Here is a 16,267-nt window from a genome sequence, read left to right as displayed (position 1 = left end):
GAAACTCAATTATAATAAGCCAGTTCAGTTGAACGCTGAAGGAATACTTTAATTGGGAACAATAAATGCATAGTTGTTTACAACACTTCTTACATGAACAGCAATCAATGGAACAACGTCAATAAACGGGCAGATCCCTCATAATGTCTTTCACCGTGCTTGTTAATTTTAATGCACGTTATATGCTTAAGAATTAACCACCGAAATCTGTGGTACGGTTCAACAGAATATTCACGAACGCATGTGTCTCCGGATCCAGCTCAGAAAGGATGACACTCTTATAAAGACACCGGGATATTCACGTCTTGCACATCCTGTTAGAATTAGTTAAAATGATTACGTACTATTGTATGACCATCACACGAATAACTGAATATTATTATACCGATTCCCCAACTGACGATGCCGGCTTGGATCCACGTAGATCCAGGTGATGATTGGACGAGTAACGGACCTCCGCTATCCCCCTGCGAATGTCACCAACGAATAACTTTTGTACAACACGACCGCTGGAACTCTAAATAAGCCAATACTGTGGTCAACTTTAATATACAGTACCTGACACGAATCTTTGCCAGGAGCTGCAGCGCACATCATGTGATCGAAGATTTTGTCTTTGCCAGCATAGAACTTCTGGCACTGGGCGTTACTCATGACTTGAACAGTCACCTGTCTCAAGACGTGCGATTGAAACCCTCCTAGGAAAATCAAAGGACAAATGTTTTATCTATACATAAGCATCAAATATCACGGATTGTTTACCTTCAATTGGACTTCCCCATCCAATGATGGTGACATCTCTGTCAAGGTATTTTTCATTTGAATCTGCCGATGGCAAACAAACTGGTGAAATGGTCTCTGAAAATTCCACAGGTGATTCTAAAGTCAGGATGGCAATATCGCTGTACTGCGAAACGATCAACATAGGAACATTTAAGCTTTTCAATTTATTTATACAATGACTCACAAATGTCCTGGAATTAAATCGCCTGTGACGTGTCATTCTCTTGACCTTCCTTGTCACCGCTGCTTGGTTCAATAGAATGTGAAGTCCCAGGTCTACGGTCAGTAATTTCACGTCCCTTAGAGATATCCTAAACAGATGGATCTGTATCATGGGCGGGCACATCCGAAAATTCATAACGATTTGTTACGTAGCTATGCAATGAGCCGCGGTAAGGATTTTAGTCCGTGAAAGCAGCGAACCGCCGCAGATGAACGTCCCATTCTTCCGCAACGCTACCTGTCCAAATCAATAACCATGATTCGTTTATAAATAGAAAATTCTTATCAATAATAATAATCTCACGATGCCCGGCCATGAGTTTTCGACGGCCTCTGTTCCACCGACGATGCGTTGCTCTTCTACAGTCAACGTTTTGGCAGGTCCAATTCCGCATTGGGAATCGGCAAAAATGGAATCTTCAACCAGCGGTGGTTTACGCGTCGTTGTTGCAACGCTAGTAGTCATCATCGTAGTCGTCGTAACATTGATCAATTCATTCGCCTTGGTGAACGTAGTGTTCGTTAAATAGATCAACTGGTTGACACTGTTGGCTAACAAGGTAGTCTGTTCTTCGATCGAGACAGTAGTGGTTTCAGCATCGTTTATCGACACGTCCTGACGATCAAGTCCAATGTCTTCGACTGCAATACGCCAAACGTCAATTATAGAATGTTATTCCTCTATTTTAATTGAAACAAAAAGATTAACGTATGCGTTAATTGGCGTTCGATTGTCCTCGGTGTAATTTACGAGGACGACCGATCAACCTGGTTTCCTTTAACATTAGGTGATGTGATATTTTGGTGAAACGAGACACACTGACATGTGTCTGCTTCTTCTCATTTCTTCCTTCTGCTTTGACTCACTATTCGTAATTTTTGGGAATCAGGCGGTCATCAACCCAGCCGCGTTGTCCTTTAGGCAATTGCACGCACTGTCTCCGTTCGTTCGTTCTTCTGGCATTTGTTTTCAGTATTCGTGAAGTTTCGACAGCCAGTTGACGTCACGGCCTCACGGTCACAGCACACTCGTTCATTACAATTGTTCGCAATCGGAATTTAACCTTAAAGGAAAAACAAAACAAAAAAACAGCCTCTTCTTACCTTCGACAACAATGGCATCGTCTGTTTGGTAGACTAATCCGCTGCTAACCGGAAGGCAGTTCAGCAACAGGGCAAGTAAAACGGAAACTCCCAAATGACGCAATCGAATCATGGACGAGCTTGGGCGTCCTGTCGGGGAAAAAACAAACAAGCTGGTCAGGTTGTGTAATATCTTTCAATTAAAAAAAAAAAAAAAAACTAAACAAAAAATACCAAACGAAGAGAAGAACAAAAATGCCGATAGCTCCGAGTGAAGTATCACACTGCAAAGTTTCTCCAACAACTGAAGCTAATGTGCTGTATTTCCTGTATGTTTTGACTTTTCAGCTTGCCAAGTCTCCTTTGTTTGAGCAACTGGTCATCGATTGTCGGTGAAAATTTGAAAACTATTTTGATTGGATGACGGGGGACCGGTTTTTGTTTAACACGATTTTGTTTTCGTTATCTTTTTTTTTTTTCAACATCGGCCGTCCTTCGCACGAGAATGTCGCATCTGACTTTATATACTGCTACTGTTATTCTTCTTAAGCGACGCTTTATTTTTGGCCTATGCGTGGCGCCACTGGTTTTTTTTTTCTTTGCCTTCAATTCCGGCCGTGCTGCCCAGCAACTTGTTTTCACGACGATTACACTATGATTTATAGCCTGCACTGTCTGCCTCTTGCCTCCGACTTGTTTTGTAGCCTCAGAGCTAAATGAAATAGGTTACCTCCTCAAAACGAGTAAAACTACCGCTAAACGATGTCTTTTTTTTTAAGCTTCTTCCTCCGAGGCAGCGGTATATAATAGCGTTCTTTTTTTCTCTCGCAATACTCGTTTTGTATTTCTGTACTTTTATTTTGTCCTAGAACTAGTTGGCGAATCATTAGCCCTTTTAAGGGGCGCCAACTGACAATTATCTAGAACCGCCGTTTGCAATTTGTCAACTGGCAGACGTTTGCGGGAATTGAAACGTGAGTAAGTCATGACTATTACGTGCCAAAAGAACTTGCACGAAACAAATGATATTCACCAACATTTTACTATAAATAAATTTCTATCTGAATAAATATAAAACCAAAATTCCTAGCGATCCCCAATGCATTTTCAATGGCGGAGTGCGTCAATCTCGATTGCTCACATGTACCTGCGAATCCAAGGCAAGAACGACGTCACTCGCGTATAAACACCCGGATACCTCTGATCGGCACAGCCTACGTAAATCCACAACATGCAAATTAAGCGCTAAACAATGAATATGTAAAACACTTTGTTTCACATACCAATGCCGTAGCTAACGATGGCTGCCTGGACCCAAGGAGATTCCGGCGCCGCTTGGACGAGTAGCGGCCCACCGCTGTCACCCTATCCACATTTCAAAATCAATTTCGTTCAACTCGAAATGCAAGAGATGTACGTAAACATTACTTGACAAGAGTCTGTATTAGGAGCAGCAGCGCAGAGCATGTGATCCACAATGTCGTTTTCACCTTGATATTGTTTCTTGCATTGGGAATTATCGAGGATTCGGACAGCGGCTTGTTGCAGAACCGATGCCTTTTTCCCATCTACGTTTAAAACATTTTGTTTCAATACATTACGTCAAAATGTATACGCGTTAATCGAAAAAGGATAAACACTCACCTCGTTGAGTAGATCCCCATCCGATGATTGCTGCAGTTTGATTGACGTACGTGTCATTTGCACCTGGCGATGGTAAACAGACTGGTGATATACTTGACGTGAACGTAACGGGTGAATCCATCGTCAGGATTGCTATGTCATTCCTCTGAAACACAAGAAATGATGGCATTCGGTTATAGTTGTAACGTGGTCGATGTCATGATAAATACTGACGAAAGTATTTGAATTGAATCCGAGGTGCCGGGCGACGCGGGTGACCCTCCGTGTCACCTGGGCGTCACTCGTCGGGTTCACTGTGTGCAGGCCCAGTTCAACAGACAGCCCGGACAACCGGGGGAAAATCATCGACCAACTAAAAGACATGATCATTCGTTAAGGCGTTTTGAAAAAAAAAAACAACAACATTTGGAACAGTGAAAACGCCCTGAATATTGTCTTACAAGGACACGCAATGAGCTGCTGTCAAGATCTTATCCCTGGAAATCAAAGATCCACCACACAAGAAACGGCCGTTCAATTTCAACGCCACCTGAAACACGTAAAACAACAACCGCGTCTATAAGTTCACATTTCCGGAATTTTGCAATTATCATTAAAAAAATAATAATAAACTCACAATGCCTGGCCAAGAATTTTTAATGGCGTTATTGCCTCCGACAATTCGCTGGTCGTCGAGGCTCAAGGCCTTGGCAGGCCCGGCGCCGCAACTGGATTGTTTCGTTTCACCTTGACCCGAGGCCGTCTGACTAACCGGAACGCTCTTGCTCGTTGCCATCGGATTCGTCGAGACAACGACTCGCCAGTAGGGATAATAGTAACTTAACCATGACGCCATCAAGTTAGGTTGCACTAAACTATGGTAACGATCGTAGAGTGTGACCACGGGTATAGTTCGACGACCACCACCTGTAACCGCATCGTTGCCGTCGATCGTTCGCATTGAACAACAGACCCCATCTTCCTAATAAAAACACATTATTATTATTATTTTTTTAATCATTCGCTTTATACTTGGATGAAATGTTTGCTTTCGTTTAAGTTGCTAAGACGTTCGTATCACCTGTTTGCCGCCATTGCCGACGTAACGGCACGTACTGCGCTTACTAATCATGTCCCAGGTCAACGGGTTCGGTGCGGACGATTCGGAATTCGGGTAACAAGAACGAAGCGATGTGCAAGAGCCAAGTTTGCCTTCTCTCGTAAAACACAAAGATTGCGGCATTGCGTTTGTTTTTTCCCGAAACTCCGAAGGCCGGACGATGGAATGCGTGTCTGCGAACAGGAATGGATGGGCCAGTTTAAAGCGGACATCATGTTTGTTCAGTTGATCTCCGTGTAAACGAGCTGCGTATTCGTCGTCTTGGAAATAAAAAATGAAAAATGCAATGAAATTATATTAGAACATTGTGACATTTTAGTGCTTTAACTTTAAAGACAGATAATCGTTCGCTTCTTTCTGCACATTAAGTTTTCGCTGTTAAAAAGGCAATAGCGTTGGTTTTAACGCACTGGCATTTCGCTTCAGCAAACCACCAAGGAAGGCTTTGGGTAAACTAGTTTATTTATTTATTTATTATTTTTTTTTATTATTATTATGTCTAATCCTTAAACAAAATAGCCGCAAGCTTCTTTTGGAAAAAGGCAAGGAAAACAACGGACACGAAACGAGCGAGGACTCGTTTACCTTCCATAATAATGGCATCGTCCGTTTGATAAACTCGAGCGCTGGCAAAGCCGGGGCAAAGTAGTTGAATGGCTGCTATTGATACAGCAATTAACGAGTAATAAGTTGAGTTCATTGCCAGTTTGTTTGTTTGTTTTCTGTTAAAAACAAAATGCTGTTAAACTGAAGCGATAGCAATTCATTAAAAAAGAAAAAGACAAAACAATATGATACCAGTCACAAGAGCTCTTGCATCCAAGGTTGCAGTTCAAGACTTTTTGCTTTAATTAGCAATACATACGCGTATGTAAATACCTGAACTTGAATGTGTCTTTTGAACACAACTTAGGAGCTCGATAAGTCGCCCACACGCAGAAGAGTGAACTGTCTTAGTGGCTGCCCGTCTTGAATTTTTGTTGCATTAAAGAAGTTGAACTTCGAATCGACGCCACGTATCTGCCAGTTGAATAAAAACTTTGGGCGAACGAAATTAGCATGTATAATTTTCTTATGGTTAGTTTTGGGCAAGACAGGTTTTTTTTCTTCTTCTTATCATCCCATTGACGCCAAGCGGGGAAAACAATCAGCGCGATCCATCGGTGGCATCAAGGACGTGATATTCATAATGCCCTTTTCCTTTTTTTGGAGGATTCCAATACAAATGTCTCTGAAAATTCTATACAATTTGCGATGATATTCGACAGTCGAATAGATGATGGATGTGCTATCCTTATAACCTCTACACTATTCGTCATTATATTATACGGAAAGCCGAAATAATTCTCTTATCGAAACATCCGCTGGTCTATTGCCAAGTTCTTTTTCGTATGCAAATGACGTCCCAAAGGCGGGAGTGTCCATGTACGGTGGTCAGGCAAAAAACGCATTATTCTTTGAGGAATACGGGCAACATGAATGGTGAGATAAAAAAAACAAAAAAAAACACACGCGCTAGCTCTTTCGGAAAGGTTATAATAGCTTTTAATATTGTAATGATTTTTTCTCGCTCTCATTAACTTTCATTGCAACTTTGCTTTTCTCTCGGGGGGGCTTTTTAACACTCAAGAAATTGTTTACAAACATGAGGTCATGTTTCTTTGAAAACGACGCGGAAATCTTTTATGCGAGTTGTTGCCACGCCCGTTACACAATTTAATTCCTTTTTCTTTTGAACGTTGTATCGCCCAACACATTTGTGTTCTCGCTATCGTAACGGTGACGACCGAACGCCCCGCTGGTTGCAACACGAACAAAATGTTGATCCCGTTCCAAAATAATCAGAACACGGTGTGGCAGGTTTGAACGGGGCAGTTCGGGGGATTGAAAGCGTCTGGTCTAGAACATTTCCGATGGAAACGTGGAGACCCCAACGACGAAGAACTTTCCGTTCGCAATAAGCACATCTTTGATTGTTGTAATATGGTGAATGAATTGAAAAGATGGACGACTGTTTGTTGACCGTTTTTCAATAGTTTAATTTTGGAGATAAGAAATCAACATCTCGTATCACGACATTGGATAATGCATTATTAGAAAAAAAATAATAATAACGTCAGCCGAATCAGAAGGTAGCATTCAAAACAAGAACAAGGAGGTTTAATATGGAAATTAAATAGGATGTTTTAAATGGATAGAACCCCCCCCCAAATAACATAGTTAAAAAAAAAAAAAAATTATTTCAACAAATCAAATTGTATATAAAAAAAAGGAGAGAGAGAGAGATACAATGATGTTTGCGCGATGTTTTTCTCCCGGTGCGTGTTTTTCACTGGGCTTTTTTGTTAAATGCTACTCGTGTTATGTTTCGTGAACAGCCCTCGTGATGTTTAAATGCTTCAAACGCCTTTCAGACGGCGTTTTTACCGATCCAGTTCATGAACGATGATACCCTGGCGTAGACACCCGGATATTTTGGTTGTGCGCATCCTAAAAGAACGGGCAACAACATAATTAAAACAAATTCTGAATTTTAAAAACGATCGAAGCTCTCGTACCGATTCCCCAACTGACGATGCCGGCCTGGACCCAAGGAGACCCGGGCGAAGACTGAACGAGCAGCGGGCCTCCGCTATCACCCTGATACGTAATGAATTCAAACATTTTTCATCATTGAACAGAAAAGACACGCGTGATAAATTCAAACGTCCTTACGCTGCAAGAATCTTTGCCAGGATAGGCGGCGCAAAGCATGTGATCGACGATGCCACCCGGTGCGTCGCTACCGTAACTGTTCTTGCATTTGTCGTTGGTAATGATCTGAACGGTGACTTGCTGTAACACGGACGGCTGGCTTCCACCTACAATGAAATCATGTATATATACGTATAAAGTATATATTTTGTTAATGATTTAAATGGACTTTCATCGAATGTCTTACCTTCTTTCAAGGCTCCCCATCCAATGACGGCCGCGTCTTTGTTCGTGTACTGATCGTTGGATCCCGCTGGAGGCAAGCAAACGGGCGATATCGTCGACGTGAAGAAGACGGGCGATTCCAGCGTCAAAATGGCAACATCGTTGTACTGTTAAAAACAATCAAATTCCACGTTCAGTTTCAACTAACAATTTTCAATGGGTTCGTTGACTCACCAGCGTCCTCGAATCGAATCCTTTGTGACGGGTCACGCGACGGACCTTCTTCGACACCTGCGCGTCGCTGGTCGGCTTCAAGATGTGCATGCCCAGTTCGACGGTCAATCGCGCAACATCCCACGACGACATACTAAAAAAAATGGATTCATCTCAATCATCAGCAGCATGAATTTTTATTGAAATTTCCGCGATCTTACTGCGCCACGCAATGAGCCGCCGTCAGGATGTGATTGGGGCTCATCAACGATCCCCCGCAAAACTGGCGGCCATTATTCTTCAGCGCCACCTACGAATACGCAATCATTTTCGTTTTTAAAATGAATTTCAACTATAACTCAATCGTATTGAATTGAATTGAAACTCACGATGCCCGGCCACGAATTCCTAATGGCTTCCGTGCCGCCGACGATGCGCTTCTGTTCATCGATGCTCAGCGTTTTGAACGGTCCAACACCGCACGAAGCTTTGTTGTCGACGAAGACGGCCTCTTTCGGCGGAAGAGGTGCAGCAGTTGTTGTCGTTGTGGTTGTTGTTGTTGTTGTTGTAGTCGTGGTGGTCGTGGTGGTCGTCACGTTGTTCGGCCTGTAAGGGAAGTACAACCACCAAGGGAAGTTAGCCTGCGGAAGACCTGTCTCCGGGTTGATTGGAACAGTCGGTACAGTTCCATAAAGACTGCCGACGATAACGCCATCAGGAAGTGTTGCTTGTCTTGCGCAACACACTCCGTAAACCTTTGAAAAAAAAAAAGAAAAAAAGAACAAATCAATTGTGACGTCATCTTTCGCGATGGTTTTTGAAAAGTCACTCTAAATCTTGTGTAATCATTGCGTAACAAACGCATTTTCGTTTGTTAGTTATTTGCTTACTCAATTTGACTTGAAGATAAAATATGTGTGCATACCTGTCGGCCGTCCCTTTCGACGTAGTGACACGTCCCGCGTGTGCCGATGACCCACGTCTCAAGGTTGCTCAACTGGGGCAGTTTGAATTTCGGGTAACAGGCGTGAACGGACGTGCAAGAGCCGAGTTTGCCCTCGGTCGTGAAGCACGATTTGGCCGACGCCAACAAACTGCTGTCGCTCGGCACGTTGGCAGTCTGGCCAGCCGAAATGTCGGCTGGAAACGTATCGCCCTGCTCGGCGAATGGAAACGGGAACGGGAATGCGCCATCGTTCATGGCCGATCGACCTTCCCGGCTACCTGCGTTTTCAGCTATATGTAAATAAGAACAAAAAAAAACAAAAAAACAAAGAGATAAAATGAGTTCATTTCGAATAACGTCACATTGTTTTTTTTTTTTTTTTTTTTTTTTTTTTGGTCATTGCCGGGCAAAAAAAAAAAAAAAAAAAAAAAAAAGAAAATCGTGTAATGACCTGCACCTTTCTTCCTAATTTGGGCACATTTCGATTGTAACGAACCCCTCACGTAGATACGGAAAACTAACAGGCGATAATTATGGGTGAGGTGGGGGGTGGGGGAGATAATGACGCACTTTCTTTAAATTATTTTCCAATGATTTTTGTACCAACAAAAGCAAAATTAAAATAAAGGATGGCAGGTCAATAGTTGTGAAACTGGTTGGTTTTGCTTCCATATTTCGTGCGTACCGTTTCTGAATTTGGGAAAGAATAGAAATGGAACTAAAGCGAAACGTTGGTAAAGCTCAAAATGAATGCAGTTCCTTTAACGGGAAGATGAAAAAACCAATAAAGAAATTTATTTATTTTTTTTTTTTTTTTAAAGACGGAGTGAAGGTGAAGGTAAAGGTAAAATGGCGTCGTGCGTTCGGTTGATGGCGACTGTTAACGGGCTTGGCCGACGGCGTTGGTGTGGAAGGAAGGGCGGACTATTCCGTCCGTGAAGATGTGGAGGCCCATTATGAAACCACCGCACACATTTTCAAGGTTTCCGCTCTGCTCCTTCCCTTTTTTCATCCAGTCGTTTTGCTTCTTCTCTCCATTCGTCTTTGGAACAGGACGGTCATTGACCTAACGCTATCACTGTCAAACATCACTCTATTTTTCTTTTCTTAAAAAAAAGAAAAGAAAAATGTCTTCTCTTTTCCCGAGTTTTCTATTTCATTCTCATCGCATATTACTTAGAATTTGTTTTTCTTTTTTTTTTTCTATTCGTTTCCGCATTTCTGCCCGCCTGTATTTCACGCTCGAATTTGTTCCGGTGTGAATCGACCGCGAACTTCTTCGAAATCGAAACTCTACGAAGACGATTTGAACAAACCATACCCAGAAAAAAAAAAAAAAAAAAGAAAATAATGGAATTGAGCATCTTACCTTCGACAATGATGGCATCGTCTGTTTGATAAACGCGGCCGGTGACCGAACCGGAGCAAAAGAGCAGAACAAGCGCCGTTAAATAAGCGGCCGTTAAATGACGAACTTGGGCCATTGCCAAGCCTGTCTTGAAATAATAATAATAATTTAAAAAAGAAAAACGAGTTATACAAAAAAATTCATTACAAAACTGATTGAAAAAAAAAATAAAAAGACGAAATACCGGTAGCTCCGACTGAGTTGTCACCTTGCTCGGAGAAGTTTCTCCGCTTGACTGGAAGCAACAGGTGGTCGCAATATGGTACTGCCTTTTTTTTTTCTAAAATTCCCCCTGTCTAGATTTTGTTTGTTTTTTTTGTTCCAAAATGTTCAGACTGTTCGCTCCGGACTTTGATGATTGACCGGCAATGTCTCAGTAAAAAGGGTATTCTTTTTTTTTTTTGAAGATAATGATGATTTTTTTTTTTTTTTTTGCGAAGATTTGAAAACGAATTAAAAGGCTGAAACAACAAAAACAAAAAAATCAAAATCAAACGAAACTTTTTACAAAGCTCTTAGTCTGGCCCCCCCTGGCACAAGAGAGCCGCTTCTGAGTTACTGCTCCGTCCGCGCACCTTTTTTTAAGGGGTTGACAGTGTGGCGCCACTTGTCTCTCTCACCTTCCTTCTTTTTCTTCTTCTTCTTCTTTTTGGCTAAGATCCTCCTCCCTTCTTTTTTTTTTTTTTTTTATTTTATTTCATTTTTTCTTCCTCCTTCTTTTTGGTTTTGTTTGGGAAAAAAAAAAAAAAAAAAAAAAAAAGGAAATTCCAAACACTGTTCAAGTAGCTTCAAACGAGGCTATTGAAAACAAATAAGGTAATTGATCGTTTTGCTTCTTCTTTTTCGTTAAGATAGCACCAACGAGATTGAAATCAAACGGAATAAAAGTTAAGCCGGGTTCTTTCTTTTGTTTTATGGTGGATCCCTTTTTTTTTTTTTTCTCTTTTTGGAATACGTTCAAAAGTCTGCCGCTAATACATCGACACGGCATTTCCATATCGATGCCATCTTTGATTTCCTGGAAAGAAACGAACACAGTTTTTTTTTTAAGCCTCGCATAGATACGACAAAATAAAAACATTTTTGAATGGAAAAAAAAAAAAAATTGTGAACACTGATTGCGCAGATGCAAAGACAATCAAATATAAGCGTCATTGTATACTCCAATTTGCGGACGTTGTCAGAACAATCAAAGACTATTGGTCTTGTTCGACTTTTTCCTCCAACCTTTATCTGATTGGCTCCTTGTCTTTTCTTCGTTTCGGTCTGATGTCAAACGAAACCCCAAAAAAAAACAGAAAAGAAAAGAAATGCAGGTGAAACAAGATGGGGGAGAAGACAACAAGCACAGTAGATAGCCACCGAAAGAGTTATATATACATTCAAAGCATACTGATGATGACGCTACGGGTACAAGCTCATCCATATTAGCACGAGAAGAAACACATGACTGCACGAAGCAGCGACGGACTTTTAGTCCGACCAAGGCCAAGGTCATGTTAACGGCAGCAAAAAAAAACAAAAAAAAAAAAGAAAAGAAAAACGTCCAGCAGTGTTTATACGCTGTTGACTGCGAACGAAGGAAGAGCTCAAGCCAAAAAAAAAAAAAAAAACGAACCATCAGCTACGGCGAAATGGAAATTTTCGCCCTTTTATGGTCACATAAATCATTTCCCGGAGCCACTGAAAATGGGAAGGTAGAAAACGAAATGTAGTGGAACTTCTTGGTGCCAGCAACAGCCCTGTACTACTCTCGAGCCGGACAGCTGGCGACGTCTTGCAATTATTGCTGTTTATCTGAGCGCCATTCACGAGCAAAAATGTCAAAACTAACCAAAAACCAATTAACCGAACGTGCCCCGTACAACGAATGAAACAAAACGCAAGACTTTCATTCGCATTCCATCGTCGTTTTGTTTTGGATTTTTAATGCTCAGCTACAACGATGGCATTCAAAAGGGTATGCGCATATTCAGGGTCAAGCCCTCCTAACTAATAACGCTCTTTTGTTTTTCGTTCTTTACCGTTTGTTGTTTTCTGTTCGTTCGCGAGAAGGAATTGATTGCAATCGCGTTGCCGCCAACCAACTAAAAATAGCCGAAATCAACGTGAATTTTTACCTGTAATAACAATCAGTTAAGGAACAAACGGCATTCAACTTTTTGTATTCAACACGCAAAATCCCATTATTACCAAACATTTCCGATCTTTATATGACCAATTAAAAAAAAAAATTTGGAAGTACTTAAATACAGAAATCTCCCGTCAAATCATTTGGAACCAAAAGCGAACGACCTTTCCCCGCGGTCGCGTAGAAATCAATTACAAACAAAAATTACCCAATGCATTAAACGGGCAAAGCCAAATAAAAACGAACGTCATTATTTATACTTCATTAAAATGATTGAAAATCACGAAACGTTTTTTTTTTTTTTTTTTTTTTTTTTGAACAAACGAACTTGGTGGTCTTTAGAGTGTGGGCTCAGCACATTGGACGTTATCGCCGTACGTTCTTTTGGCTAATTCCACGGCGGAAGCGTAGATGGCCATCCACGTCTCTTTACCGGACGGCACGATTTGCTTGGCCGGCAATAGGAAACCGAAACGGCCCGAATCGCGCAACTCCAGAGTGTAGGAGTATTTGACCCCAACGGCTCCTTTAACCCAATCGATGGAGCTGCCTACACTCGCATTAAAAGAACGGCCAATCAGATGGAAAGAATCTGCGTGTTATTTTGAATACAGAAAAAAAAAAAAATATTCAAAATGTACCTGAGGCTATGTAGAGAAGATCCGGGATTGAGCCAATCAAATAGCTGACACCGTTGACACTTTCCAGAGCATTGCTGCCCGTCTTGGCCAGCGAATAAAGGTCGGTAAAGTCCTCGGGCTTCTCTTGTTTGTGACCTATCGCAAAACATCCGTTAAGCAACAGGGAATCCCAAAGAAACAAAAAAAAAAAGAGGAAAATTAGGTATGCATATATAATGAGGATTGAAAATTTAAAAAAAAAAAACAAAAAAAAACATGTTCCAGTGGAAAGAAAAAATTACCCCAGGGGATGAGCCACATTTGACTGTAGGCGTGCAACGAGATGTACATGGCCAGGTGATCTTTGTTATCTAAAACCAAATCACGTAGTGCCCTGGATTCCGGCTCGGAGAACGGCTTCGATCCGGCGAACGTGTCTGAACACGGATTCCTCGACGATCCGCCACTCAGCCAATAGTAATCGAAATTGCGATTGGCATCAGCTCCCGTGCACGACAGACTCACTTTCGGGCTGGCTACTTTTGCTCGCAATTTGTCCAGGATGTCGTCGTCGAGGATGGGATCATCTTCGAAACGCGTAATGCGATCGGCTATTAAAGAGGCCTCGGCCGATTGGCGGAAGATGATGCTCTCCGTTTGCGAGCGAGTCTTACGCCACATGCGATTGTGCGTGTGGGTGTACGCGTAGCCGTCTAACACAAACCAATGGAAATGCATTTGAAATAAGATTTTCATTATCGTTCTCTGGGGGGGTGTATTGAAAACGTACCGGGATTGAGAACGGGCACGAACAGCCAATCGAACTGGTTCATGATGCAATGGTACTTTTCCGGGTTGTCTACAATCTCGCGCATCATGTACGTAATGGTGGCGGGCGTGATCCACTCGCGTGCGTGAATACCTGTACACGAATCGATGAGTCATCAAAAGACTTGATATATTTAAATTTATTTTTTTTGGTGATGATGTTATCGTTTACCAGCATCGAGCAGGATGGTCTTCTTGTCACTTCGACCTCCTTCCTGATGAAACCGGGCGGCTTTGATGGGCCGGCCTTCCGTCGTGCGTCCAATCTCGGTGACGGTTACGAAATTAGGGAAGGTGACTTTCAAGTATTCCAGATAACTATCAATATCTATGATGAAAATATGTTAAGCTGTTTAAAAAAAAAAACTGAAATGAACAGCAATTGTTTTGATGTACTGTACCTTCGAGCGGATGGTAACGTTCCCACGTCAGCGTGTGTCCATTGCGACTCATCAGATCCTCTTCGTTCTCTGATTTTGGAGGATTTTCATTACGGATGGCATCCTAAATTGGTTTATTTTGTTTTTAATTAAAAGAAAAACTGTGTCTTTTTTGTGGGCGTTTTAAGTCATCATTTACTTGGACATCGTTGATGAGGATTTCGAACGGAAGACGGGCTTGCCTCAAAGACTCTTCCATGTGATCAGCCACATCGGGAGCGACGAGGATATCCGTTGCTGACGTGACAAAGATGCCCCGAGGTTGGAGCAACAATTTGGCATCAGACCAAAACTCAATGCCTGGAACATCTTCGAATTTCAGAATCCAACGAGCTGCCTTTTAAATGCAAACCGAATCGAATTCAAAGTATGTGAAATCAAAATCACACGAATGACGGGACGACAGTTTAATTTCATTATTGTACCTCCTCTGTCGAGATGGTGACGCGGTACACTTTGTATCCAGTGAAATCTTTGGCCACGTCCTCGTTCGACGAGGTGGCGCCGTTCGTTTCGAAATTCTCGTCGATTGCGTCCGATTTTTCAGTGACGGGGTTCACGTCGATCGACGCGACGACGTCCACGTTATCCACCACGACTTGCGATTGCCGAACGGGTTCCGGTTCCTTTGAAACGACAGCGTTTCTATCATCGACAGGGACCTCAGATGGAAGTGCATCCGCCGACGGGACGTTGACCTCTATCGCGTTCACCTTGGCATCGCTGGCTGCGTCCGCATTTTCAGAATCCGGTTTGGCTTCCGCAACGCCAGTTGACTCACCCTCTTTTTCGAGACTCAAACTCGCAACGATTGGGCTATTATTGTCATCGTTTATTTGCACAATTTTAATTGGTTCTTCTTCTTCTGCTGTAAGTTTGTCCGTTGGCTGAATCGGTTGGACGTTCTCCTCCGTGACGTCGTTGACTTCGTCCGCGATTTGATCGGTCGTTGCAGTTGTTGTAACGCTGTCGGCATCTTCGATTATAATGGCGTCCACTGGAAGTTCCGTTTGAGAATCTTCCACATCCGCAGCATCCGTGACTTGTCTTTCTTCATCAACCGACGGCCGGACGGCTTGAACAGCCGTTTCGGGAAGCGGGCGTGATTTTTCTTGATCGACGATAATTTGGTCGCTAGATGGCGTTGGAGCAGCTTTCTCTGTTTCACCTTGATTGCATCTCAACACGGGCACGTATTTAAATCCGAGGGGAGGTTTCCGAAGTTTTTCTTTCTCATAAATGGGCACGTCTTTGAAATCCAGCTCTTCCGTCGTGGTTGGGGCCGTCTCAGTCGTTGATCTCACTGCCATTCCATGCAACATTAAAAAAAAAACAACAACGTGAAATATCAAATAAAAAAATATATATACAGTGTATATAAATATTTTTTTTTTTTTTATTACCTGACTGGACGACGGCGTGATCAGCTGTTGGGGCGGCACTAACGACCGAGAGGCAAAAGCTCACCAGGAAACACCTGGCGAGTGTAGGTGATAATCCTTGGTGTTCATAAAAAAAAAAAAAAAAAAAAAAAAAAAAAGGAAAACAAAGAAAGAAAGAAAAAGCGATTTGAATATTCAAGTACCGTTATTAAAAAACTGGTCTTCTAGAACAAGTAGAAATTGGAGGAGGGGATAGGACCATTTTTTTTTTTTTTTTTTTTTTTAGTTTTTACATGTTTTGAATGCGCGAGTTCCAAAAGGCAAAAAAAAAAAAAAAAAAAGAAAAACTGCTCTTTCTCCGCTATTTTACACACGAAACTTTGACCGTGACCTTTTAGCGTGTGCGCGACGTCGCTGTTTGGTCGGCCGGGCCATCGACACCATAAATGGCCGAATATCGAGAAGCAAAAAAAAAAAAAAAAAAAAAAAAGAAATATTAGTATGAAATAAAATGTAAGAAACATTGTTGGCTAGTCCGGACAAAAAAAT

General features: G+C 42.0%; 4 protein-coding genes across 4 annotated transcripts; all 4 read right to left on the bottom strand.

Moving 5' to 3' along the window:
* Positions 1-184: 184 nt before the first annotated feature.
* On the bottom strand, positions 185-2,233 carry LOC130696406 (trypsin-1-like). The gene is made up of 8 exons (XM_057519492.2): positions 2,110-2,233; positions 1,310-1,647; positions 1,155-1,243; positions 968-1,094; positions 763-907; positions 559-698; positions 386-467; positions 185-314 (listed from the first exon to the last, which is right to left on the bottom strand). The coding sequence occupies exons 1-8, from the start codon at positions 2,219-2,221 to the stop codon at positions 232-234; spliced, it is 1,116 nt and encodes a 371-aa protein (XP_057375475.1). The 5' UTR covers positions 2,222-2,233; the 3' UTR covers positions 185-231.
* Positions 2,234-3,150: 917 nt separating this feature from the next.
* LOC130696407 (transmembrane protease serine 11D-like) lies at positions 3,151-5,768 on the bottom strand. Its single transcript, XM_057519493.2, has 10 exons — positions 5,630-5,768; positions 5,417-5,553; positions 4,793-5,091; positions 4,349-4,693; positions 4,173-4,261; positions 3,946-4,084; positions 3,733-3,877; positions 3,517-3,656; positions 3,372-3,453; positions 3,151-3,302 (listed from the first exon to the last, which is right to left on the bottom strand). The coding sequence occupies exons 2-10, from the start codon at positions 5,529-5,531 to the stop codon at positions 3,226-3,228; spliced, it is 1,431 nt and encodes a 476-aa protein (XP_057375476.2). The 5' UTR covers positions 5,532-5,553; positions 5,630-5,768; the 3' UTR covers positions 3,151-3,225.
* A 1,465-nt stretch (positions 5,769-7,233) lies between these two features.
* Positions 7,234-10,405, bottom strand: LOC130696404 (transmembrane protease serine 9-like). Its single transcript, XM_057519488.1, has 9 exons — positions 10,279-10,405; positions 8,889-9,199; positions 8,353-8,718; positions 8,185-8,273; positions 7,985-8,117; positions 7,773-7,917; positions 7,547-7,692; positions 7,390-7,471; positions 7,234-7,321 (listed from the first exon to the last, which is right to left on the bottom strand). Exons 1-9 carry the CDS (start codon positions 10,391-10,393, stop codon positions 7,242-7,244), a joined length of 1,467 nt encoding a protein of 488 aa, XP_057375471.1. The 5' UTR covers positions 10,394-10,405; the 3' UTR covers positions 7,234-7,241.
* A 2,060-nt stretch (positions 10,406-12,465) lies between these two features.
* Positions 12,466-15,920, bottom strand: LOC130697054 (uncharacterized; the record flags this gene model as incomplete). Its single annotated transcript, XM_057520167.1, has 9 exons — positions 12,466-12,998; positions 13,090-13,224; positions 13,371-13,781; positions 13,859-13,990; positions 14,069-14,224; positions 14,298-14,400; positions 14,476-14,673; positions 14,762-15,639; positions 15,740-15,920. Coding segments are annotated over 9 exons (2,406 nt in total), but the record flags the coding sequence as incomplete, so codon positions are not given.
* Between the last annotated feature and the right edge of the window lie 347 nt (positions 15,921-16,267).

The sequence above is a fragment of the Daphnia carinata genome, chromosome 5, assembly GCF_022539665.2.
Source record: "Daphnia carinata strain CSIRO-1 chromosome 5, CSIRO_AGI_Dcar_HiC_V3, whole genome shotgun sequence".
Lineage (NCBI taxonomy): Eukaryota > Metazoa > Arthropoda > Branchiopoda > Diplostraca > Daphniidae > Daphnia > Daphnia carinata.
The sequence above is the reverse complement of the archived record's forward strand: the minus strand, read 5'-3'. Positions and strand labels throughout refer to the sequence as shown.

Coding starts and splice junctions, on each gene's coding strand:
- LOC130696406 (XM_057519492.2), bottom strand. CDS start 2,221: ATGATTCGATTGCGTCATTTGGGAGTTTCCGTTTTACTTGCCCTGTTG. Junction 1,095..1,154: donor GCGGCTCATTGCATAGCTAC/GTAACAAATCGT, acceptor CCATCTGTTTAG/GATATCTCTAAGGGACGTGA. Junction 315..385: donor CATCGTCAGTTGGGGAATCG/GTATAATAATAT, acceptor TAATTCTAACAG/GATGTGCAAGACGTGAATAT.
- LOC130696407 (XM_057519493.2), bottom strand. CDS start 5,531: ATGAACTCAACTTATTACTCGTTAATTGCTGTATCAATAGCAGCCATT. Junction 5,092..5,416: donor CGATGCCATTATTATGGAAG/GTAAACGAGTCC, acceptor TTTATTTCCAAG/ACGACGAATACGCAGCTCGT. Junction 4,085..4,172: donor GCAGCTCATTGCGTGTCCTT/GTAAGACAATAT, acceptor CATGTCTTTTAG/TTGGTCGATGATTTTCCCCC.
- LOC130696404 (XM_057519488.1), bottom strand. CDS start 10,393: ATGGCCCAAGTTCGTCATTTAACGGCCGCTTATTTAACGGCGCTTGTT. Junction 9,200..10,278: donor CGATGCCATCATTGTCGAAG/GTAAGATGCTCA, acceptor ATTTACATATAG/CTGAAAACGCAGGTAGCCGG. Junction 8,274..8,352: donor GGAATTCGTGGCCGGGCATC/GTGAGTTTCAAT, acceptor GCGTATTCGTAG/GTGGCGCTGAAGAATAATGG.